Source organism: Balaenoptera borealis (genome assembly GCF_965194805.1).
Source record: "Balaenoptera borealis genome assembly, chromosome: 9".
In the NCBI taxonomy this organism is placed as follows: Eukaryota; Metazoa; Chordata; class Mammalia; order Artiodactyla; family Balaenopteridae; genus Balaenoptera; species Balaenoptera borealis.
In genome coordinates, this window is record NC_138873.1 from 6,927,612 (window position 1) to 6,953,913 (window position 26,302).

Sequence of the window (26,302 nt, forward strand, 5' to 3'; positions counted from 1 at the left end):
GTAGAATACCACAAGCAACCTTCCTTAAATTCTTTTGAGCAAAAACTGCCTTTTGTGTGGTACCTCTTATAAGACAGGTGTTTCATGGAACAGCTTGACTCAGGGACTCAAATCATTTGCTTTATCTGAGTAGCAAGCTTACCACAGTACACTTGGGAAGGAGCTAGTGAAACCCAAGGATCAGAACATTAGACCTACAACATTTTCCTCTTTGTAGAGGACTAATAAAACATGATTTTTTAAAAGGTATGCCATATTTGTCCTAGAGGTATTTTTAAGACTACATGTTTTTATAGTGAAATCTTTTTTGCTCTTAAACTGCTATTGGTATATAATTTTATGGATTTAAGATCCACAGAGAAGATAGGGTGAAATTTTATGACCGTGTGTGGGTAGTGATGTATTTTCAAATGATTCCTATTAAATGAACAAGAGAGATTTTTAAACTTCATAGAATAAAGGATATTATGGTAAATAAAATATTTTCAGATATTATGGTAAATAAAATATGTTCACATAGTGGGTATCAATGTATGTCAATCTCATAAAACGTTAGCTGCATAGGACAATGTGATCCTGACAAAGGAATCATGGGGTTTTTTTTAATTTTTATTTCTATTGAAGTATAGTTGATTTACAATGTCATGTTAGTTCCTGGTATACAGCAAAGTGACTCGGTTATATATATATATATAGTTTTTCATATTCTTTCGCATAATGGTTTGTTGCTGCTGTTCTGGTTTTCCACACGGTCAGGAATTGCTGCAGCACATTGACAAGAGCAGTCACCCTGATGTGAGCCTGGGCCACACCCAGCTGGAACTGCCCTGGGGGGGGCCACCCGCACAAAAGGGTGCCCGTTGGAGCCCCGTGCCCGGCGTCCCGAATGGTGGCCCTCTCTTCCCTGTCCTTCCCAGAGGCCACTGGGGGTTCTAGAGGATGGGGAGTTCTCTTCTATCTCGTTACACTAATTAGTTTTTACCGCCCTACGATTTCTCAGGCCTTCTATCATCGGGTGGTAGAAGCCTCACCGAGACACAGTATGTTCTACTCTTTCGGGCTTGCCTCCAGCTCTCTTTTCTCGTTAGGGTCTCTCCTGAACGCTAGCCCCCTGAAACAGCTGGCTCCTCCTGTATGTTTACACGGGTCATGGCCCCCATCATTCCTCCCTGTGCACTGGTTTTTCTTGATTTCCCTTCATGCTACCTTTAGAAAATGGCCTCACGGATCTGATATTGTTCATCTAGCCCACTGTTCTGGTTTTTCTTGATTTCCCTTCATGCTACCTTTAGAAAATGGCCTCACGGATCTGATATTGTTCATCTAGCCCACTGTTACCTTCTCTGGTTCTCATCTCGCCTTTCATGGTGTTATATACACTCTAAATTATGAAGTATGATTATCAAAGTAGTTTTCTTTGTTCTCTCATACTCCCTTTTTAAAATTTTTTAAATTTTATTGAGATTGAGTTGATTTACAATGTTGTGTTAATTTCTACTGCACAGCAAAGTGATTCAGTTATACATACATATACATTCTTTTTCATATTCCTTTCCATTATGGTTTATCACAGAATATTGAATATAGTTCTCTTTGCTATACAGTAGGACCTCGTTATTTATCCATTCTCTATATACTAGTTTGCACCTGCTAACCCCAAACTCCCACTCCATCCCTCCCCCATCACCCCTTCTTGGCAACCACAAGTCTGTTCTCTATGTCTGTGAGTCTGTTTCTGTTCCGTAGATAAGTTCATTTGTGTCAGATTTTTTTAAATTAATTTATTTATTTATTTAATTTTAGTTTTGGCTGCGTTGGGTCTTTGTTGCTGCGTGCGGGCTTTCTCTAGTTGCAGCGAGCGGGGGCCACTCTTTGTTGCGGTGCGTGGCCTTCTCAATGCAGTGGCTTCTCTTGTTGCGGAGCACAAGCTCTAGGCGCGCGGACTTCAGTAGTTGTGGCTCGTGGCCTCTAGAGCGCAGGCTCAGTAGTCGTGGCGCACGGGCTTAGTTGCTCCGCGGCATGTGGGATCTTCCCAGACCAGGGCTTGAACCTGTGTCCCCTTAATTGGCAGGCGGATTCTTAACCACTGCACAGGAAGTCCTGTGTCATATTTTAGATTCCACATGTAAGTGATATATGGTATTTGTCTTTCTCTTTCTGACTTACTTCACTTATCATACTCCCTTTTTTAATATATATATATATATTTTTTTAAGTCCAGAGATCTTTTATTTATTTATTTACTTATTTATTTATTTTATTTACTTATGGCTGTGTTGGGTCCTCGCTTCTGTGCGAGGGCTTTCTCTAGTTGCAGCAAGTGGGGGCCACTCTTCATTGCGGTGCGCGGGCCTCTCACTGTCGCGGCCTCTCCCGTTGCGGAGCACAGGCTCCAGATGCGCAGGCTCAGTAGTTGTGGCTCACGGGCCCAGCTGCTCCGCGGCATGTGGGATCTTCCCAGACCAGGGCTCGAACCCATGTCCCCTGCATTGGCAGACATATTCTCAACCACTGCACCACCAGGGGAGCCCCTTAATATATTTTTATTGTGGTAAAATATATACAATATAAAATTTGCCATTTATAACTATTTTAAAATGTACAATTCAGCAGCATCAAGTGTATTCATAATGTTGAATAACCATCACCACTGTCAATTTCCAAAGTTTTTTATCACCCCAAACAGAAACTCTGTTCCTATTTGGCAATAATTAACTCCCCATTTCTTCCAGCCCCTGGTCACCTCTAATCTACTTCCTGTCTCTATGAACTTGACTATTCTAGATATAGAAGTGGAATCATAGAATATTTGTCCTTTGGTATCTGGCTTAGCATAATGTTTGTCACTTAGCACAATGTTTTCAAGGCTCATCCATCGTGTGTCAGAATTTCATTCCTTTGCATAGCTGAATAATATTGCATTGTATGTATACACCACATTTTGTTTCTCCCATTCTCTTTTAAAGTTTGTTCAGCTGGAGTAGTCCTTCCTCTCCCTGGATCAAAAGTCAGGCAGGCTCTCTGACTTTTAGTCACTTGCAAGTGATAGAAAGTCTTAGAGTCACTTTATGTTGTGCATTCAGGCTCTCAATCCATTAAAAATGCCTTGTGTCAAAAAATAAACTTGATGTAACATTAAATCTTCTCCCCTGGCCCCCAAGGCCCAGCCCTTTGCGCCATACCTGTGTGCACTTGGTGTAGAAGTCCAAATGGGCTGATGGAGCTCACCTGGTTGCTCTGAGGGTTCATCAGCTCCTACCTGTACTGTTGACTCTTTATTCATCTCAGATTAAGGTCGACAGGAAACAGTAGTAGCTGATTATTCACCTTATTCACCTGAAAAGTGTCTACTTCATCTACCTCCAGATCCAAGTTTTTTAATTCCAGTGCTTAAAATTAGTTTGCCTTGAATAAAAATAATTTAACCCTACATCAGTGCCTATAATGTTTCAGTCTTATTACAGGATCATCACTGCAGACCAAAGTCCCCTGTTCTAACTTGGGTAGCAAAGTCCTAACTCTGTTCCTGTTAGGTATAACAGAAATGTGTTCCTGCCAGACATGTAGCTTATGGACATAATTGCAAAGACGTATCAAGATATGTGTGGAGGATATTCTTTGTAGCACTATTTTGTAGCACTGTTTTAAAATTGATAAGAACTTGGAAACAATCAAATTTTCAGTAATATTGTAGTGGTTGAATACATTTTTGACATATCTGTACAGTAAAGTACAATATCCTGTTTTAAAGAATAAGGTCAATCTGTGTGCTGATGTGAAACAATTTTTAATACATAGAATTAAGTGAAAAGAGCAAGAAAAGGAAGATCAATGCTCAAATACATAAAATATTTTCCAGAAAGAATTAAAGAAAAGTTAAAGTAGTTGCCTTTGGATAAAGAAAGTGGGGATACAGAGAAGGAAGCTTTTACTTTTCAGTTTATAACTTCCTGTAATGTGTGAGGTTTTTAAACATGTGGATATATTACTTTTACTTTTTAAAACATAAGGGATTATCTTAGTTTATGAGCTACATTTTTTATTAATTCAACTTACATTTTTTAAAAAGCTAGTAATGTTATTTGTTAAAAATAAAAGCAAAGTGAACAATAATTAAATTGGTTAGAATTTCAGACATAGTGTTTCTTTGGGGTTAGACTAGGAAGTACGCCCTCCACTGGCAGAGGCCAAGGGCATGAAAACCAAATTGTGAGGCCTAGCTACCATTCACTCCAAGGGGTGAGGGGTGCAGGTGGTCCAGCTCGGCATCCTTTCAAACATTTAAGTGGCACAGAGCACACTCTCCTGTCATACTGTCATACTGATTTAGTTGAATGACATGTTTACGAAAAATGCAAGTAAAGTCTGCTAGGAAATTTAATTTACATTCTCAACATTACTTCTATGAAACGTGTCACCAAAAGCTTTGAACAACCAAATGCAAATAAGTGAATTTCAATTACTGTGTAGTTTTTAAATAGTTTAAGTAAATAGTTCCTACGGTATAGGAAAATATATTCTGCTGGTTCTTTGCACATATCTGAATTCTGGGAATTTTATTCTTGCAGTGTATTTTATTGTTGATTTTTGTTTATCTTTGCATTTTTGTTTATACCTATTTTCAGTAAAATTTAAACAGATTTCAAGGTGGCCCAGACAAAATAAGCACTCAGCACTAGAGTAACATGCATTTCTCACTGCTTGTCAAACATATCATTGTAAAGGCTATCTATAAATTATTAGGTCAGTTCTCTACCAACTCCTGGATGGGAGCAGGGCTTTTCCTGGTTAAAGACAAATCACCCCTATTGTCAGTGGTCCCCAAGGGTCTATAACAGATCCAGAAACCAAGTGCCTCCTTGATCCCAAGAAATGCAGTCAGCCTTCCTCCTCGCCTGCTTTGTATTTCAGTGGGCCCCAGGATTCTGCCAGGTGAGGTCCTCATCCTCTTTCACCTTTTCAGCACAGAAAGAACGAGGCTAAGAATAGAACCTTGAAGGCTCCCCCAGGCAAACCTGACCTGGCCCAGGCTGATCTTGACTCACACCTTCCCTGTGGGTTGGAGGCCCGTAGGATGGATACCTGGTAGAACCACCTGAGCCTGCTACACAGGCCTTTGTCCACCTGCCCATCAAAAGTTTACACTCTAAATAGAGAATAAGATTTTTTTCACATTAATTTTATTTAAGAATTGTTTTCAAGGAGAAGAAAAAAAATCAATTAAGACTGCAAGCCTACGGGTAAGGCACAGGCCAAATGTGTAAGCTTTGCCCCCACCTGCCCATTCTTGAACCAGGGGCAGAAGAAGGAGAAAAACAAGAAGGAAGGCTTTCAGAGGGAGAGCACACTCTCTGATGCACTCTAGGAAGTAATTTGTCAATCGGACCTATTACTGCACTTGCAAAAAAGAAAGCAATTTTCTTCCTCCTGTCTGTAGAAGCAGGCTCGGAAAGCCTGTTTCCTCCCACCATCCATGCCACCCATCGCTCTCTTTCAGGAAGAAATAATGTTGTTCCTGACATGCATTCTTCTCCCCAAAGACTTCTTGGTTCTTGTCCAACGTGCGGTGACAGTCTGGGAATTTAATGTCGAGTGATTTTTTTTTTTTCCCAGTTCCTCTCAAGGTATTAGTGTTAAACTGACAGGTCCATAATTCAAAGGGAGTCTGAATTAGCTATTCCTGGGGCTACCTACCCAGACAGAACCCACTCCACTTCCAGAATGTCACCTATCCCTAAGGAGTTCTTAAGCGAATTACTGGGCACAGGTGTTTGCATTACCTCTTCCTCTCTGTGAACTCGAAGCATTGTTATGTATGCAAGCCTGCATATTGGCACCGCCTGATTATTTGACGGAAATAATGAAAGAAGAGATACTGAGTGCCATCAACTTCTAAGTTAGTCTGTTGCAGAAATAAGATGGAATTTTACTTGCTGGATTTTTGAAGAATGTGAAGTGCTTGGAATGGATGCCTTCTAGAAAAGAAATCACAAGAAAATAGTTATTTATCAACCTTCTTTCGACCATTGACGTAAATGTTTTACATGTAAACAGGGCATAGAAAGCAAAACTATATTCAGAAGACAGCTGCTGCTTGGAAACAAAGAAATCCAATCAAACCAGCTTCTGAAAAACTCCTTTATGTGAGAACATGAGTAGGCTTTTGTCTAAGCTGTATTGTGTTATTGTAAAGTGCGGGAGCCTCTTAATCAATAAGAAAAGTTGGAGTAGAAAGATAGGATTAGAGAGATAAGATCTTTGTCAGACTAAATCAATTGAGCCAGAACCTCCCATAGTGAGCTGGATGGAAACGGCTTCAGGTTATGAACCTTCCAAAGATTTTTAAAAGGTCTCAATGGGCTTCCCTGGTGGTGCAGTGGTTAAGAATCCGCCTGTCAATGCAGGGGACACGGGTTCAAGCCCTGGTCCGGGAAGATCCCACATGCCGTGGAGCAACTAAGCCCATGCGCCACAACTGCTGAGCCTGCGCTCTAGAGCCCGCAAGGCACAGCTACTGAGCCTGTGTGCCACACCTACTGAAGCCCGTGTGCCTAGAGCCCGTGCTCCGCAACAAGAGAAACCACCGCAATGAGAAGGCCGCGCACTGCAACACAGGGTAGCCCCCACTTGCGACAACTAGAGAAAGCCCATGCGCAGCAACGAAGACCCAAGGCAGCCAAAAATAAATAAATAAATTTAAAAAAAAAAAAAAAAAGGTCTCAAAATTGGTGTTTGGAGACTACCTTTCTGTGTGTATTTTTAGTTTGCTGTTCTGGGGAAACCAAAGATTGTTTCTGTAAGAGCTCAGAAAAGCACTAAACTTCAATAACATACATGTTTTCAATAAACTGGGTAAGCTTTTAATATTCTGAGCTCCATTTTAAAAGTCATTGATATAGAATCAGAAATTGACAGGGGCACAAATTACCCCAGAAAGTTAAGAAAACAACCAGCCTGAAACCTACTCTAAAGGCTGTCTACCTACCCTCTGTGAACAGGACTGCTTGCTGCTAGAGCCGGAGCCCTGAGCGCCCAGCTCCCCAGCTACCTGCCCAGCTGTGCGAGTTTCTGTCGGGTGGCTGTTAGAATCCGTGTGGGCATCCACAGGTTGTAGGACAGCCTTGGTTTTCTTCCTGACTTCCATCGTCCCTTTTTCCTGCTAAACACTGATTTTTTTTCTTTTTCAAGTATTCTCCTTTTTGGGAGGTGACCGCATTCCCAGGTCAGGAGGGAATCCTGAGTCGTCCAAGCCCATCCTGCTACTGCCGTGACCCTTACTAGGCGTGGTTCGGGAAGAACCCGGTCCTTCCTGTGGACTTGACTGCATGACTCAGTCATTCATCTCGAAAGCCCCTCTGTTGTTGGACTGAACGTTATGTGAAAGAATACATTTCCTTTTTGTTTAAGCCAATTGAATTGGACTTTCTGAATCTCCAGCCAAAATCTCTTAACTGGTACATTTCTTAAAAATGACCAAAGGAATTCATCCACTAAAGGACTTTGGGCAGATAACCAAAAAAGAGGCACTAGATAAGGACTTTCTAATAGCAGACAAAATCGCCTTCAGATTATATCCTATAATATTTTGTGTGGTCACTGTAGCTAGAAGCAGCAATAAAAAAAAATGTGCCCTCATTCCTCTCTGGCTAAATGGATTGTAATGCGCTCCATTACTTTATTCAGACGTGAGTGCCATGGTGTGCGACCGAGAACCCAAACAGCGGTGGCTTAACTCGATGGATGTTGATTTCTCTCTCTCATAAAGACCTTGAGCTGGGAGGATGGCTCTGCCCCACAAAGTCTTTACTTGGTCTCACCTGTGTGGTACAGGAGGCCCAGCACCATGTCCGCATTTCAACCAGGGCTAAAGGGGATGGGGAAGAGGGGGACATTTCACTCCTGAGGCCAGATCCCGAAGAGGCACGCAGCACCGCGCCCGCACCCCATGGAGAGGAGTTAGCTGCGTGGCCACGTGGCTGGTCCCAAAGGCATGGGTGCCATGCATTCAGCTGAAGTTGTTACTAAGAAGGAAAGGGCAAATAGGTGGTGGAGGATGAAGGCCAGTCTCTGCCACATCTGCCATACGTCCCCCGTAATCCGCACCCAAATACCATCCACTTCTTTCCATTCACAGATTTTTGCATTTTCATGCAGTAAAAACAAAACAAAGAAACAGTCTTCTGAGCAGAATGCCGCGTCCTCTTTATTTCTAACAGGGCTGAGTGCTTGCTTTGTGATCTTTTCTTTCAACAGTGTATATCTTTCACTTTCTGTATTCAAAGGCATGAAAATTAGACCTCTAACTCTCACTGATACCCATAAAATTGTGTTCACCCCTGCCATCAAAAGGTGTTGCCACAATACCCTCCTGAATTTGTGCAGATGAATAGAGTTAGCATTCAGTATTGCTACAAACTGAGAGTAGAGGTACCATTCTAGAAAATTCCCCAGTTGGACTGAAGCTTTCACCTGATGATCTTTTTGTTCTAATTTTACATACAAATGCACTGCTTAACTGTGTAGAACCAAACATACCACAGATTAAAGCTTTTGGGAGTAACAAATTGAATATGAGATTTCACGTAGCACTTGGAGTAATAGCAGCTTCTGATTTACGTTTCTAATGGCCGTCCTAGGAGTTTTAGCTTTTGTTCTTCTCCTGCAATCACTAGAAATCATGCTGTTTTCAGCAACTAAGCTATTCTAATGAGAAACATTCACCGAGGGAAAAATTCAATATATCCTTCCTTATATTTAAAATAAGTCAGCAATACTTGTGTGGGAAAGTTATTTATTTATTGTAAAGGAGTTAATTGATTGCTGTGTCTGTGGCACTGCACTTGGCACTCAGCACAGGGAGGCGAGGACACAGGACAGCGCTGGAGAAGCACGAAATCTGGTGGGAAGATGAGACACCCAGCGCGAAACGGCACATCCACACGGCAGCGTCGATTCATGCCAAGCAGTGTGCCACAGAAATCCAGAAGAGTCAAGGGCCTTCTTACCCAGCCCCATATCATCTTTTTTTTTTTAAATTAATTTATTTATTTATTTATTTATGGCTGTGCCGCGTCTTCGTTTCTGTGCGAGGGCTTTCTCTAGTTGCGGCAAGCGGGGACCACTCTTCATTGCGGTGCGCGGGCCTCTCACTATTGCGGCCTCTCTTGTTGGAGCACAGGCTCCAGACGCGCAGGCTCAGTAGTTGTGGCTCACGGGCCCAGTTGCTCCGCGGCATGTGGGATCTTCCCAGACCAGGGCTCGAACCTGTGTCCCCTGCATTGGCAGGCAGATTCTCAACCACTGCGCCACCAGGGAAGCCCCCCATATCATCTTGAACATAGTTCATTTTAACACATGTCCCATTGCTTGTTTACATACCATTTACCCCCTGTTAATCTGTGGGCCCCTGGTAGGGTGAACAGGGCTGCATTCTATTCATTTTTGTATCCTCAGCATCCAGCAGAGTACTCAGCATATACGTAGTTGTACGTTGAATTAAACAATGAGAGGGGAAGGCTTCGAACAGTCGAGGGTGGGAAGCTTCATTAAGGACCTAGGAGGATGGAAAAAGTTTGCCTAGTGGGAACTGGAAATATTCTAGGCATAAGTCTCTGCCCCAGAGTGGAGGTAGAGAAGGGGTGGGCAAGGGGGTCTGCAAAAATACACCTGAGCGGGGATTGCTGATTTGATGACTCGGCAGGGACCGAGGCTCACGGGGCTCTTATCACTCAGCTAAGGATCTTAGACTTTGTCCTACTGACCGTGGAGACCAGGGAGGGGCTTTCAGGGAAGTAACGTGATCAGATCTTTTGGAAAAAATAATCTAGTGTCATTGTGGCGTATGGATGGAAATGAGAAATGACTGAAGTCACTGCTAAAAGGTAAACTCAGGCACATTAAAATGGTTGAGAGTTTATTTGAGCAAACACGGATTCAGATCAGGCAGCATCAAACCTCAGGTGGTTAGGACCCCCACCAACGGGAGCTGGGGGAGAGGTCTTCCTGGAGAAGATGCAGAAACAAAGCAAGGAAATGATTTGGTAGGCTACAGCTGAAGCAGTTGCCTTGTTTGGGAAAACGGATTGGCTGGCTGTGACAGGTTGTCCTCAGGTTTCATTTTCTCCAATTCCAGTGAGTGAACTCTTAGGTTCTGGTTTGTGTATGTGAGTTAAGAAGGCGTTTGCGACCCCTCAGTCTGTCAAACAACTTCCTTGTTTAATTACCTTACCATCACCAAGACCATTTTGACCAATAACCCACCTAAAAACCTTGTAAAACAGATATTACGATTTATCTTTTTTTCTCATACAAGTTTTTCAGAAATTATTTTAAGGATTCTAGTTTTGCGATATTAACTTCACTTCAGATCGACACCTTAGGGCTGAGGAAGATTTAGGTCACTCTTTTAGTTTAGAGATTATTTAGAAATTGAATTCACAATCACTTTCTATATAATGTTTAATAGATAATGTGTAATAATAACAGTGATGCAATGCACACTTTATAATATTTACTTATCTATCTTTCTTATGCTACACATTGTTTACTACCTTTTATCTACAAGTAAGTGCTTAATAGTTAATAATCTTCAACATTAACTATTCTTTGTTTCCTTGACATCCACCACGGTATCCAACACACGTATAATTGTATAAGAGGGTTTCATATTTAAGTCCCTCAAGTGAAATCGTTCCCAGATGGTAATTGTGAAAGTTTTTAACAATATTTGAGAAACGGAGCAAGTGACGGGGGTGGACCATGCCAGCCACCCTCTCTAGTCAGATATCTCAGCATCCATGCACCCAGTGAACAGAAGAAAGTCAGACATGTAGCAGGAAGCTTTCCAAGCTCTGGAGCTGGAGAAGAACTTTGACATGAGATGTCAGGCATATTGCCATGTGAGCACCTCCCTTCCCTACTCCCCATTAGTTTCTATTTAGCAAGAGTGTGTTTTCCTAAACAACTTTATTTTGAAAATGCAAAAATAAGTGAAAAGAACAAACTCATTTATAATAACCCTAGATATTTTAAATGTCTCGAAAACCCATCTTGGACCTGGCCTCGCCACTATTCCCTGAGCAGATTACACACACACCCACACGCCCCTACACCCATACATACCACACACACACACACACACACATTTCAGAAACTGGATCCAGAAATAAATTTCCTGCTATTTTACCAATGGAAAAGCTGTTTGTACATTACATGAACCCTGAATCTTAGGAATTCTAATTTCAATGCACTTAGTTCCCTGGATGTTTGCACACATACCAGCATCTCAAGGCCAAATTTCCTATAAATGGAAGCATTTTGCACATGTATTTTTTAAATAGATCTAATTAGAGTGAAAACTTTAAACTGAAACCAGTTTTCTGTCTCAGGGAAGAGTGTGAAGGTGAAACTTTTAAAACATTTTTTACCAAAAGCCCTTCTTTATTAACAACGTTTGGTAGTTATTTAATTCCCTCGTATTTGCTATATCTCTCATTGGTCACAAAGTCTTCCCTAGACAGGTGCTCTGGTGCAGAGGGGCAGGCGGGAAATGTGAGCAGGTGGGCATCCCTCCCAGTCAGCACAGCTGCCCTGTGATTCTCAGTCACTCTCCCCACTGGAGCCACAGGAGCCGAGATTTTCCCTCCCATCCTCTTCTGTTTCCCAGGCCTCCTCTCCAGCTTGGCACAGCTCCCACCACGTCTGGACTAGCTCCCGCCCTCTCTCTCCCACCTCCAGGGACAGAAGGAGCAGAGAGGTGGCAGTAAATGTTCCTGTTTTCACGTCCATTCTGTTTCTCCCCATTTCCCGGCCTTGGCCAAACCCTACAACAAAGAGCCCCCTTCATCTTGGTCTTCTGCTGCCAAGCTTTTTCACACCCTCCCCTGACAGCTCCTCCTCGGCCCTTGGCAGACTCTCCTTCCAGCTTCCCACGGGGACGGAAAGTGGCTCTGTGTAACACCCTGCACGTGCTGGCCTGAAACCGGCCTGCAATCAGTATCCTCCTTCTCAGACCGGTTCCCGGTGGGGCGTCTGCACTGTGGAGTGTGGTCCCCCTGCCACTCACAGCTTCTGGGGGGCTCCCTGTGCAACCCCCAGGTGGGCTTTCTCTGGGGAAAGGGTGAGGGTGGTGAGAGCAGACTAAGTTGCAGGAGCCCTGATGGCCCCCCGTCTCCAGCCGACTCACCCCACCCCCGGGGCATCCAGGCAGCACCCCTGCCTTCTTCTCAGCCGTGGTTTCCTCCAGGGGGTGCTGCTGTCTAGGGCCATGGGCGAGGCAGATTCAATGACAGCCTGTGATTTAACAAAGTCGCAGGATCTGACCAGAGTCTGTGAGCCGGGCACAGACTGCAGCACCCCAGAGCCTTCCACACGCTCCTGTGGGGTGTGCGTTCACGTATGGTTACCGACCAGGGTTCTTGGCCTCCTTAATCAATAGAAATTGATAAGAGGACAGACAGGAAATTCAGGCAAGGCTTTATTAGATCGCATGCTGCAGCAGGTTCCCTTGGTCATTTCCCGAGGGGGTGCCAGCTTGTTCCTTGTATGAGGTGAGGGTAGGGGTGCGTCCGGGGGTGGGCTGGAGGGGTGGCTGAGGTGGTCTGCCCACCCCTTTGGTGGTGGTGTGTGCAAGGGGTATGGGCAGTCCCCTGCTTTTGCTCCTGGTTCTTCAGAAGTGGCAGCTGGGTGTTTGGTCTTCTTGTATCTTGTTGTCCATAATTTGCCCCAACTGCGAGTACATGCAGTTATTTTCAGTCCCTCATAGTTTCTTTGTACTTTGTTGCTTGAGGAGACGTTTGCCCAGGTGCAAGCATTGCAGCAAAGGGTCCCAGGTCCCAGGTACCAGCCTGTCTCAATTTGACCCCCAAAGATGAGCAAATGGAAAATCCTCTCCTTTTGGAACTCCTTATTCCATCCAGGTTCCTTCCTTTCAGATGCTCTTTCAGGGCCACCTACCTGGGGACTCTTTGGGCTCATGTAGCCGATTTCTGCCATCCCCACGTGCTTGGAATGTGGGGATGGGTGGATTTCCTCAGCAACCTGGCTCAGCGTTCGTGGGATACTTTCTAAGGCTAAGGGTGAGTGGTGTCAACTATGGGATTTACGTTCCAGTAAAATAAAGAGTATAGCAGATGGTGAAGACGGCTGTGTTCTGTTTGAGTTGACCATATATCCTGCAGGAAATATGAAATTGAAATTCGATGTATTAGGATCATTGCCAAGATCTGAGAGTTACCGTTAGAAAGGTAATAGTTGAAGCTCTTCAAGAGTTGGTCTGTTCTCCGGAGAAGAGCAGCCTAACAATCTTTTCTCTGCAAAGAAGTGAGAAGACTTGTAAGTCTTATTATAAATCGACTGAGGCTGCTCCAATGCCTCCTGGTTTTAGCGGGTGAAGGGGGTAGGTTAAGAGAATGGAAAGGAAACTTTTTTCCAGGTGTGTGATTCTCAGACCAGGGTATCTGATATGGAGGACGAACTACAAAGTCACAGGATGAAGAAGGTGCATTTCTCTGGACAATTTGGGGCAGGTCTGCGTGGAGAATGATAAGAACCAAACGCATGAATATCCAAAACATGTCTAAATCGGGCTTCCCTGGTGGCGCAGTGGTTGAGAGTCTGCCTGCCAATGCGGGGGACACGGGTTCGAGCCCTGGCCTGGGAAGATCCCACATGCCACGGAGCAAGTAGACCCGTGAGCCACAGCTACTGAGCCTGCGCGTCTGGAGCCTGGGCTCCGCAACAAGAGAGGCCGCGATAGTGAGAGGCCCGCGCACCGCGATGAAGAGTGGCCCCCGCTCGCCGCAACTAGAGAAAGCCCTCGCACAGAAACGAAGACCCAACACAGCCATAAATAAATAAATAAATAAATAAATAAATGTCTAAATTTACCACCTCTATTTGGGTCTGTGACCTTGAGACTCTTTAGACCTACCCTTCCCTCTGCTGTCAGGAACACCTATCAGAAGACTTTGAGAGTGCTAATTTAAGTGATGGCAAGAAACTCACCCACACAGTCAAAACCCAATTAAAAATGTTTGGGGGCTCCCCTTGTGGCGCTGTGGTTAAGAATCCGCCTGCCAATGCAGGGGACACGGGTTCGATCCCTGGTCCGGGAAGATCCCACATGCCATGGAGCAACTAAGCCCGTGCGCCACAACTACTGAGCCCGCATGCCACAACTATTGAAGCCCGCACGCCCTAGAGCCCGTGCTCAGCAACAAGAGAAGCCACTGCAATGAGAAGCCCGCACACCGCAAGGAAGAGTAGCCCCCGCTCACCACAACTAGAGAAAGCCCGAGTGCATCAACGAAGACCCAATGCAGCCAAAACTAAAAAAATAAATAAATAAATTTAGAAGGGAAATCAGTCTTCTGTCCCATGGCTCTGAGGCCCTGTACCTGTTTCCTCAGCTGCAGAGGGAGGTCTCTTCCATCTCTGAGGCTCTCAGCTTCCCTACATGCTCTCTTGATTTTACCAGAGCAGATCCTGAGCACGTGACTCGCCTCACTAAGGTTAAGGCTGCGATCTTGTCACCAGGTTAGGCTGCGGGAAAGCACAGCACCCAGCCACAGCCATAGGTCAGCCTCCCACCCTTGTCTGTTCACCTTCCTCAAGTATCCACCTTAAGTAATCGCTCATCAAATCAGATATTGGATGGTGAGACTTGCTTAAATACATTTAGTTTGAACAGGAAGACGTCCCTGACTGTATAGAAAGGGACTCGGGATGGAATCAGTGGTTTTGGCGTGCGTGCTGCACTGATACACAATAGCTGTTTTACATAACAGACTCCTACATTAAGATTATTCAAGCCAGATTATCCTAGTTAGCATAGAAATAATCATTCAAACAGAGCAAAGCAAGCTTCCTGCCTTCTAAGGTAAAACTGGCAACTGACCATAACTCAAGCAGACTGGACTTCATTCTCCCTTGGCACACAACGCAAGGTTTAAGGGAGGCCTTGTTTATTTGGCTTCTTTTTTTAAGTTGTGGTTTAATTTCCAAGAATCACCGTCTAGCCTCCTACCCGCACCCAGAACTTCACCTAATCATTCAAGACGAAGAGTGACCTCCCCTTAGGAGATAATCATACCACCTCCTGAGGCAGCATTTAATTACCTTTACCAACACAAAGTTACTCACTGTCTAACCTCAAACCTTCCTTGCTGGAGTCTAAATCCCGTACATCTGGCAGCCCCTTTCTGTATGGTGCTCTTGAAGACGTCCAGATATAAAGACAACAATGTTCTGGCGTGGCCTGGAGTCAGCTGTGTGGTGCACATGCGACCGTTTTTGTATTCAGCCCCAAGTCCACTTGGAACCTCCGTTGAGAGAAATCTCGCAGTTATGGTCCCTAGGATGTCTCCCCAGTGGGAGCTCTGGAGGCTCGCATCTTGTTTCCCATTAATGCCAGGGCGCTGGTGGAAACTCCTGGGGGCTCCAAGAATTCTTCCTTCTCTAAAGGGTTTAGGAATCCTCCTTTCCTAACTAGAATAGGGGGGCGAGAGTCCCTGGAGGGCACAAGAGGTCACGTGATATTCCCACAGCCATGCACACACGGCGGGTCCAGAAAACTCTGCTTCTTCTCACCTCAAGACGTATCTGTACCTAGGAAGTTTGCTAGTATCTGTAAATAAACAAAAAGGGGAGACTCAAAAATATCGATTAGAATGAAATCCCGTCTCAAAATTAGATACTTTGCTAGGTAAAGCCACAAATGAAAAATCTTGAACCTAAGGATTACTTTAATGCTTAATATGTATTTGATGCATATGTCTATGTAAATTCTTCCATCCCACATATGTGTGTTAAGCCTTCGGTATGTGCAAAGTACTTTGAGGGATAAAAAAGATTTCTAAAACACTGTCTCAGGTTAGGAGAACTTGTTCAAGTTAATTCTAAATCTTTGGAGACTCAATAAGAGAAAAGGCATGTTAAAAAGCAGCATTGCAAGAGGGAAGAGAAATGGGAACATATTGTATATGTATAACTGATTCACTTTGTTATAAAGCAGAACCTAACACACCATTGTAAGGCAATTATACTTCAATAAAGATGTTTAATAAAAAAAAAAAAAAAAAAAAAAAAGCAGTGTTGTGTTAAAGGGGCAGTCATGCTGGTGGACTTCTCAGAACCCAAGCTGACATAACAGCTGAGAAGGACCTTCTGTGGAAAGACCTTCCAACCTCATGCAAGGGCTGCGTAGCTAGTTGGTTCAGTGGTACAGTCAGAAAAGAGAATCTAGCTCCCTGGAGGCCAATTTCATTAAAAAAAAAAAAGATTGGAGAGCTTGGTCTAACTAGGAATGTTGGAGTCTAAATGAAAGAGAAAACTCTCATCGCAGTAATAAATGGGAGCTTTTATTACTCACGGTGTGCTCTAGAAGTTTGTGTCATCTTAGCCTCCTCAAAGCAAATTTTAAAAGATACCCCCCTGTGGGCAAATGAATTGCAAAAAGTACCTCCCGCCCGACCCCTCAGGCAGTCAGAGGCCACAGGACTGACCCACAGACAGCATCTTGCTGTGAATCCCCACGTGGGCACGGCTGCCTCCAGGTTGCAAGGTCCAGGGACGTGGATGCCCTCTGTTTCCAAGCCCATCTGGCCCACTGCTTTGTACAGTTCACAGATGATACCACCGTACACAAGGCCCTGGCTCCAAGCTCCTGCTTGGTGCTTAATAAGTATCTGTGAATGGATGAATGAATGTTTCACAATGTAAGACTACACCAGAGCCCCCTCCCAGTCCCTTATAGCAATTACTGCTACAGTTATGTTTTATTTAAGGATGTTAGCAGAATTTCTAATGGTCAAGATAAAGAAGAAGGGAGTAACGGGACAGGGCTTAAAAAAAGAAGACAGAAAGGAACAAGGGCAGGGAGAAGAATATGGCAATAGGAATGATCACTTAATAGTTTTGTAGTTGAGTTTGTCTGTAGTTTCAAAAATCTGTGCCTGTTGTTCTAGCCTACGTACTTTGCAAAGTTAAGTTAGATGCAATAAGTAACTGCAATATGTTGAACAAGCGTGTGTGTGTGTGTGTGTGTGTGTGTGTGTGGTGGAGGGCAGTGCATGATCTGCTGGGGGGGAGCCGGCAGAACCCGTTCACAGGAGCACATCTTTTTCCAATTCCATCTTCATTAATTTCATTTTGCTAGCCTGAAATTGACCACGATGAGAGAGAACGTTTACAGGACTGATTTTTTTCAGGAGCACACTACTTTGTGTGTGTGTGATCATTTAATTATCTTCAAGCTGGGGTCTTTAGAAGATACACAGTACTAGGCTGTCCATAGAGACAGCCTTGGGTGACAGGCAACTTAAACCTATTTTTAGTTAACCTTCTGTGTGGTACGTGTTATATATTTGGGCCATCAGCATAATTAGATGAAAATTTTTGATGCACATATTAATAACATCATCTAGGATATCATATTGCTTGCTAAGAATCACTTTAAATAATTATTTTGTTAATTGTATCTCTATTGACTAGTCTGTAGCCAAATCATATACAAAATATTTTCAGCATCAGCAATTAGAACACATATTTCCAGGTTAACACAGAAATTTTTCTGATGCAATGCATTAAATGTAATAGTTTAGTTAAATATTACAGCCATCATAGATTCCAGATTGTTAGAGATACCAAGTCCAAGTAAGCACCTTTGTTTCTGCCCATATTTTAATGTTCAGGGTTTGGAAATCATGCCTCTTACTGCCTCCTGAGAATCTACTTTTCCTCTTTGTCTTCTGATCATTTCCCTTTTCTGGTTTTATAATAAAGCATCTCTCAAATTCATTGGCTAGTTGGGATGGTATTACTGTAGTGTTGCCACACTGTTCCAGTTCAAAAGCATTCATCACCAAAGAATTCTTTATTTGATGTTTATTGCATCTCTGTTTAATCTTTCAGAGACATGTTCAGGTAATTTAAATTGCAATGACTGTAAGACGAAATTATATACAAAGTTTTGAAGAATGGAAGCAATTAGTGAGGTTCATGGGGCTGGAATTCGTTAAGAAGTCTTTGAGGAAGGCAGTTTTCCTACTGATTTTACCTTATGGTACCATCCTTGGCTTTATTGTCTATGAAGATATTCTTTTCAAGTGGTCGAGTAGGAAAGCTTCACTGGAGACACCAGCACACAATCCCTTGCTGATTCTTTTATAAATCCAACATTTATAAGTTTACATTGCAGAAGACTTGTGTTGAGTTATAAGGGCAAAAAGTGTCCCAAACAATTTGAAATAGATACAGAATATTTCAGAAAACAAGGTTTGAGAGGAAGTTTTTGAATATCTTAGGAATCCAATTTGCTTACTAACTTCCAACGTGAAATTAGAGAGACATTCTAGCAGAAAAATGTAGGCCAAAATCATGCTAAAGCTCAATTTAAGACAAAATTCAATAATAATTATAATTACAACACCAACACCAGTGGCAACCAAAACAGGTAATAGTAGTTTATATTTGTATAGTGATTCACATTTCATCGAGGCATGGTTTAAGCAATACATGGTTACAAAAGTAATAATCATACTATAAACTAAATAAAGTTAAAATTTTATCACATACTTTGGGAGACATTTACTATTCTACCAAAGCCACTCAAAATGACTGAAGTGACTGGTTTATGAATCCATAGTCATAAACATGTATTATAGTGAAAGAGATTTATCTTTTTCAGTTGTTCAACAGTTTGAAGTTTTTGTTCCCTCAGAGTCTGAGATTTTAATGACCAGGCCACACAGCTTCCCAGTGGGGGACTCCAAGCAGGGCTGTGTGTCATCACTGAATCAGGACACTTTGTGTTTTTATTACATTTAACCTGCAAACATTTTAGCCCACCACTATCCATTGATCAAGAGTTGGTGATAAAAGTATCTGTCCTTAATTAGCTACGCAGCATATTGTGAAAAGAAGGGGGTTTTTTCCCCCACATTTTTAACTTATTTATTTATTTGATTTTTTACAGGTTTTCTTCTATGTTTATTTATTTATTTTATTTATAGTTGTGTTGGGTCTTTGTTTCTGTGTGAGGGCTTTCTCTAGTTGTGGCAAGCGGGAACCACTCTTCATTGCGGTGCGCGGGCCTCTCACTATCACGGCCTCTCTTGTTGCGGAGCACAGGCTCCAGACACGCAGGCTCAGTAATTGTGGCTCACGGGCCCAGTTGCTCCGCGGCATATGGGATCTTCCCAGACCAGGGCTCGAACCCATGTCCCCTGCATTGGCAGGCAGATTCTCAACCACTGCGCCACCAGGGAAGCCCTATTTATTTAATTTTTTAACATCTTTATTGGAGTATAATTGCTTTACAATGGTGTGTTAGCTTCTGCTTTATAACAAAGTAAATCACCTATACATATACATATATCCCCATATCTCTTCCTTCTTGCATCTCCCTCCCTCCCACCCTCCCTATCCCACCCCTCTAGGTGGTCACAAAGCACCAAGCTGATCTCCCTGTGCTATGCGGCTGCTTCCCACTAGCTATCTATTTTACATTTGGTAATGTATATATGTCCATGCCACTCACTTTGTCCCAGCTTACCCTTCCCCCTCCCTGTGTCCTCAAGACCATTCTCTAGTAGGTCTGTGTCTTTATTCCCATCTTGCCCCTAGGTTCTTCATGACCTTTTTTTTTTTGTTTTTTAGATTCCATATATATGTGTTAGCATACGGTATTTGTTTTTCTCTTTCTGACTTACTTCACTCTTTATGACAGACTATACGTCCATCCACCTCACTACAAATAACTCAATTTCGTTTCTTTTTATGGCTGAGTAATATTCCATTGTATATATGTGCCACATCTTTATCCATTCATCTGTCTATGGGCACTTAGGTTGCTTCCATGTTCTGGCTATTGTAAACAGAGCTGCAATGAACATTGTGGTACATGACTCTTTTTGAATTATGGTTTTCTCAGGGTATATGCCCAGTAGTGAGGTTGCTGGGTCGTATGGTAGTTCTATTTTTAGTTTTTTAAGGAACTTCCATCCTGTTCTCCATAGTGGCTGTATCAATTTACATTCCCACCAACAGTGCAAGAGGGTTCCCTTTTCTCCACACCCTCTCCAGCATTTATTGTTTGTAGATTTTTTGATGATGGCCATTCTGACTGGTGTGAGATGATATCTCATTGTGGTTTTGATTTGCATTTCTCTAATGATTAATGATGTTGAGCATTCTTTCATGTGTTTGTTGGCAATCTGTATATCTTCTTTGGAGAAATGGCTATTTAGGTCTTCTGCCCATTTTTGGATTGGGTTGTTTGTTTTTTTGATATTGAGCTGCATGAGCTGCTTGTAAATTTTGGAGATTAACCCTCTGTCAGTTGCTTCATTTGCAAATATTTTCTCCCATTCTGAGGGTTGTCTTTTGGTCTTGTTTATGGTTTCCTTTGCTGTGCAAAAGCTTTTAAGTTTCATTAGGTCCCATTTGTTTATTTTTGTTTTTATTTCCATTTCTCTAGGAGGTGGGTCAAAAAGGATCTTGCTGTGATTTATGTCGTAGAGTGTTCTGCCTATGTTTTCCTCTAAGAGTTTGATAGTGTCTGGCCTTACATTTAGGTCTTTAACCCATTTTGAGTTTATTTTTGTGTATAGTGTTAGGGAGTATTCTAATTTCATTCTTTTACATGTAGCTGTCCACTTTTCCCAGCACCACTTATTGAAGAGGGTGTCTTTTCTCCACTGTATATTCTTGCCTCCTTTATCAAAAATAAGGTGACCATATGTGCGTGGGTTTACCTCTGGGCTTTCTATCCTGTACCATTGATCTATATTTCTGTTTTTGTGCTAGTACCATACTGTTTTGATTACTGTAGCTTTGTGGTATAGTCTGAAGTCAGGGGGCCTGATTCCTCCTGCTGCGTTTTTCTTTCTCAAGTGAAAACAAGTTTTAACAGAGAATATAACCTTAGATTCTTCTGCTCACTTTAAGTGAAAAGTCAAGTTGTCAAAAATAATATTTGTATTAGTTTTCTTTTTTTTCTTTTTTTATTAAAGTATAGTTGATTTGCAATGTTGTGTTCATTTCAGGTGTACAACAAAGTGATTCAGTCATATACATCTATATATGTATATGTTGATATATATATAATGTATTCTTTTTCAGATTCTTTTCCATATATAGGTTATTACAAGATATTGTATAGAAGTCCCTGTGCTGTACAGTAGGTCCTTGTTGTTTACCTATTTTATATATAGTAGTTTGTATCTATTAATCCCAAACTCCTAATTTATCCCTCTCTCACTCCCTTTCCCCTTTGGTAACTGTAAGTTTGTTTTCTATGTCTGTGAGTCTGTTTCTATTTTGTAAGTAAGTTCATTTGTATCATTTTGTTAGAGTCCACATATAAGTGATATCATGTGATATTTGTCTTTCTCTGTCTGACTTACTTCACTTAGTATAATAAACTCTAGGTCTATCCATGTTGCTGCAAATGGCATTATTTCATCTTTTTAATGGCTGAGTAATATTCCATCGTGTGTGTGTGTGTGTGTGTGTGTGTGTGTGTGTGTGTGTGTGTGATATATATTATATTGTCAATGGACATTTAAGTTGTTTTCATGTCTTGGCTGTTGTAAACAGTGCTGCTATGAATATTGGGGTGCATATATCTTTCCAAATTAAAGTTTTCATCTTTTTGGGATATAGGCCCAGGAGTGGGATTGCTGGATCGTATGGTAGCTCTATTTTTAGTTTTTTTTTTTTTTTTTTAATATTTATTTATTTATTTGGTTGCACCGGGTCTTATTTACTTATTTATTTTTATATTTATTTTTGGCTGCGTTGGGTCTTCGTTTCTGTGCGAGGGCCCTCTCCAGCTGCGGCAAGCGGGGGCCACTCATCATCACGGTGCGCGGGCCTCTTCACCATTGCGGCCTCTCTTGTTGTGGAGCACAGGCTCCAGACGCGCAGGCTCAGCAGTTGTGGCCCATGGGCCCAGCTGCTCCGCGGCACGTGGGATCCTCCCAGACCAGGGCTCGAACCCGTGTCCCCCGCACCAGCAGGCAGACCCTCAACCACTGCGCCACCAGGGAAGCCCTCTATTTTTAGTTTTTTGTGGAACCTCCATACTGTTCTCCATAGTGGCTGCACCAATTTACATTCCCACCAATGGTATAGGAGGGTTCCTTTTTCTCCATACCCTCTCCAGCATTTATTACTTATAGACTTTTTGATGACAGCCATTCTCACCGGTTTGAGGTGATACCTCATTGTGGTTTTCATTTGAATTTCCCTAATAATTAGCAATGTTGAGCACCTTTTCATGTGCCGGTTGGCCATTTGTATGGCTTCTTTGGGGAAATGTCTATTTAGGCCCTCTGCCCTTGTATTAGTTTTCTATTGCTGCTATAAGAAAAATAATCGCAAACTTGGTGGCTTAAAACAACACAAACTTATTATTTTACAGTTCTAGAGGTCAGTAGTCTGAAATGAGCCTCAGTGGGCTAAAATCAAGATATCAGCATGGCTGTATGCCTGTCTGGAGGGTCGAGAGGAAAATTGGTTTCCTTGCCTTTTCCAGCCTCTAGAGGCACCCACGTTCCCCCACTCATTGCCCCTTCCTCCCTCTCCCAAGTCAACAGTGCTGCATCTCCCTGAGCTTTCTTCCATGTCACATCTCCCTCAAACTACAGACAAGAAGGTCTTTCTGGTTTTGAGGACTTGGCAATTGCACTGGATCCACCCAGGTCATCCAGGACAGTCTCCCCATCACAAGATCCCTAGCCCTCATCACACTGGCTAAGTCTCTTGCCACACAAGGAGACATGTTCTCAGGTCCTGGGGATCCGGGCTACAGGCATCTTTTTGAGGGACCACTATTCTGCCTCCTACAGCATTCGTAAAGAATGATGTAAAGAATATCCATCCCTGTAGGCATCTTATCATTTAGTCCTGAATCAAGCTCCCCAGAGGAATTTAAGTGAAACTTTCATCGGTGTTATACCCAGAAGGTTATATCCATTATCTATTGCCACAGTAATTCTGTGTAACAGTCAGCCACACCACCTCACTGGCATACAAAAATAAAAATTTAATTTTGCTCCTAAGTCTGTGGTTCAGCCGGGCAGCTCTGCTGACCTCAGCCAGAATCAGCTGATCTTGGCTGGGCTTGTTCAGTGTCCGCAGTCAGTTGGCAGGTCTGTGGAGGGACCTAGCTGGGACAGGAGGGCTGGCTCCCAAATGCTTCATGTGGTTACTCATCCTCCAGCCAGCCTTGCTCTCATGGTAGAGGCAGGGGTCCAAGAGAAAGCATGAGTGTGCTAGGTCTCTTGAGGCCTGGACTCAGAAACACACATTGTTACTTTCACCCCATCCTACTGGCCAAAGCAAGTCACAAGGCCAGTCCAGCCTCAAGGGCTGGCGAAAGAGATGGGAACCCAGAGTTTGTAAACGTATAGATATTTGGAAGTGGGGAGAATAAGATCATTTTTGCAATTTGTCTCAGAGGCACTCAGCAACTTGGTATCAATTTGGGTCACTTTTTGAGACTCTGAGTAGAAAATTCTCTTAGACCTTAATGCAAGGACAAACTCTGCTTCTGAGTCCCTGGTGTGGTTATGGACATGCTATGATCACACCTCATGACATGTGATGAAAAAAGGATGGGCCAGCTTGGTCCTTTGGAAGAGAGAGTCCCTGGTAATATTGATATATGTGGAACCCAGCACAGTGCCAGGCACCTAGTTATGTTAAAATATTACTGAACGAATGGTTTTATCTGATGAGTAACGCAAATATTATAATTCACCATTTTTCTTGCTTTGCATTGGCAGCTGGGATTCTTAGAAACAAATCAGTAATAGAGTGGCATTTCTGTGTGCAAACTTTAAATATGGTTTCATTTGATTTTTCTGATTGATTTTTCCATTACCCTGATTTCATTTTCTGTTTACTTTTATTATAACTGTCAGTAATTTGGCCATCTCAAATCCTTCTTAGAATGAGATAAGCTGAAAATAAATAAAATTTCTAACCTATAAGGCTGATTAGGAATTAGCTCCATGGGCTTCCCTGGTGGCACAGAGGTTGAGAATCCGCCTGACAATGCAGGGTATATGGGTTCGAGCCCTGGTCCGGGAAGATCCCACATGCCACGGAGCAACTAAACCCGTGCGCCACAACTACTGAAGCCTGCGTGCCTAGAGCCCGTGCTCCGCAACAAGACAACCACCAAAATGAGAAGCCTGCGCACCGCAACGAAGAGTAGCCCCCACTCGCCGCAGCTAGAGAAAGCCCGCGCACAGCAATGAAGACCCAACGCAGTCAAAAATAAACAAATAAATAAAAGTAAATTTATTAAAAAAAAAAAAAAGAATTAGCTCCTCATTGGTGAAGTCTTAAGGCAATGAATACTGAAATGGGGCCAGTTTCACTGATTTTTCTGGGTTTGGTGGCATTGCGTGTGAGGAGAAAACCACAAAATTAACAACTCTGCCATTTTCTATCTGTGTGTACTTGGGCAGGTCACTTAGGTCATGTGAGCCCATCTGTAAAATAGCGAGAGTAATAATACCAATAGCAACAATAATAATAATGCCAGCAAAATTGGGTGATTGCAAGGCACAAAGGATACGAAGGTATGAGAGCCCTCAGCACGGTGCCTGGGACTTAGTAAACACTTGATCAATAATCAATCAGGAGATGGGAAATCCTAAGACTTGGTTCCTTTCTTCCACCCATCTTGCTAACTTGCAAGTCCGTCTATGTCCTGACCATGAGGAGGACAAACCCAGCTGCTACAGACATAAAGGCACCAAAGGTGGCAGATTTCTAATCCTCCCAGGTGACAGTCATCTGTGATAACTATATAAGCCTCCCTCTCATTCTCTGTTTCTCATAGAAGAGAACATTTCCAGGTGATTAGATTTGTGAAACAGGAATTTGATTGAGGAAATAACTCATCAACGTGAGCTAAAAGTGCACGTGTTCACTGGGCTCCCGGTCAGAAGGCCAAGAAGAGAATCTCACCGCCCTCTCCCTTCCGCCTGTTTCATCCTCCCATCAGCCTGCACCAGCGGACCGAGACTCCCTTGACATCAGTTTTAACCTGATTTCCTTCTTGTAAGTCTTTTGGGCCCGAGGAAGAGAACGGTGGGATTTGGGGGATTACTGACCCTTCCACTAGACCAGCCCTGGAAAGGGAGCTGCCGGGCTGAGCCCGTCTTCGGCTCCCAACCCCCGACCCTTGCGTTCACTCACTGTGTTGTATATGCGAGGCTTGTTCTCCAGCCTCACGGGGAGGACCTTCTGCTATACTTCCCTGTGTCCTTCCCCGCATGTCTTGCACAAAACCCTACATATGCACACATACTGTAGAAAACTGATGGTTATTGTGACTCCAAAGTCTCATTTTCACATTCAGGGATTGAAATATACCATTTGCTTGGGACGAGTGGAGGTAGAAACAAGCTAAAACAGATATATTTGATGTTTTGAAATGTGTTTAAAAAAAAAACAGGGCATCCCTGATGGCGCAGTGGTTGAGAATCTGCCTGCCAATGCAGGGGACACGGGTTCGAGCCCTGGTCTGGGAGGATCCCACATGCCGCGGAGCAGCTGGGCCCATGAGCCACAATTACTGAGCCTGAGCCTCTGGAGCCTGGGCTCTGCAACAAGAGAGGCCGCGATAATGAGAGGCCCGCGCACCGCGATGAAGAGTGGCCCCCACTTGCTGCAACTAGAGAAAGCCCTCGCACAAAAACGAAGACCCAACACAGCCATAAATTAATTAATTAATTAATTTAATTAAAATAAAACAACAACAACAACACCACCACCACCACCCAGGCTTCAGAATTTCCCATCAAGTTTCCTGTGATCCCGCACATCGGAGAGCTATGGGCACAACAGCCAGCTCCACTGTGATAGGCTCTGTCCTGCTCACACCTCCTTATCTGAGAGGAAAGCAGATAAACATTGCACTCCAACAGGAAAACACTTCTCATTCTGTACATTGATAATAGGCAAAGTATCATTTTGAAAACTTTTAATCTTCAAAACTCCTTTGAAGCAGTATTTCTTCACCTCCACAGAGTGGACCCTGCTTCATTCAGTATTTGGTAAACACAACATCCTGTGCAAACAGTCCGGTTCTGAAGATCATAATCCTCTGGAACTCAAAACCTTCAACTTAACCGAATTTTGGTTCTAACTATTGTTGAGTCGAAAGATAGTTTTGAAACATCTTCCTGTTGCTACACAAAATAATTTTTTTTTTTTCTATTTGGGAATAATTTGGTTCTGATCACGTCTGTCCACTATGAATGGAGCCTCAATTATGAGCTAG

The 26,302-nt window shown here is 43.0% G+C and overlaps 1 protein-coding gene across 14 annotated transcripts in view; it reads left to right on the plus strand.

Annotated features, from left to right (window-relative positions):
• The window catches only part of PRKN (parkin RBR E3 ubiquitin protein ligase), a 1,304,064-nt gene that overhangs the window by 1,098,649 nt on the left and 179,113 nt on the right, over nt 1-26,302 (plus strand). The window contains exon 11 of one of the 14 annotated variants that reach the window (XM_082404589.1): nt 7,189-13,874. The exons of the other annotated variants lie outside the window; for them this stretch is intronic. Coding sequence (XP_082260715.1) covers nt 7,189-7,281 — 93 coding nt within the window. The 3' untranslated portion in view covers nt 7,282-13,874. Of the gene's footprint in view, nt 1-7,188; nt 13,875-26,302 lie in introns of those variants that run through there. 14 annotated transcript variants of the gene reach the window in all.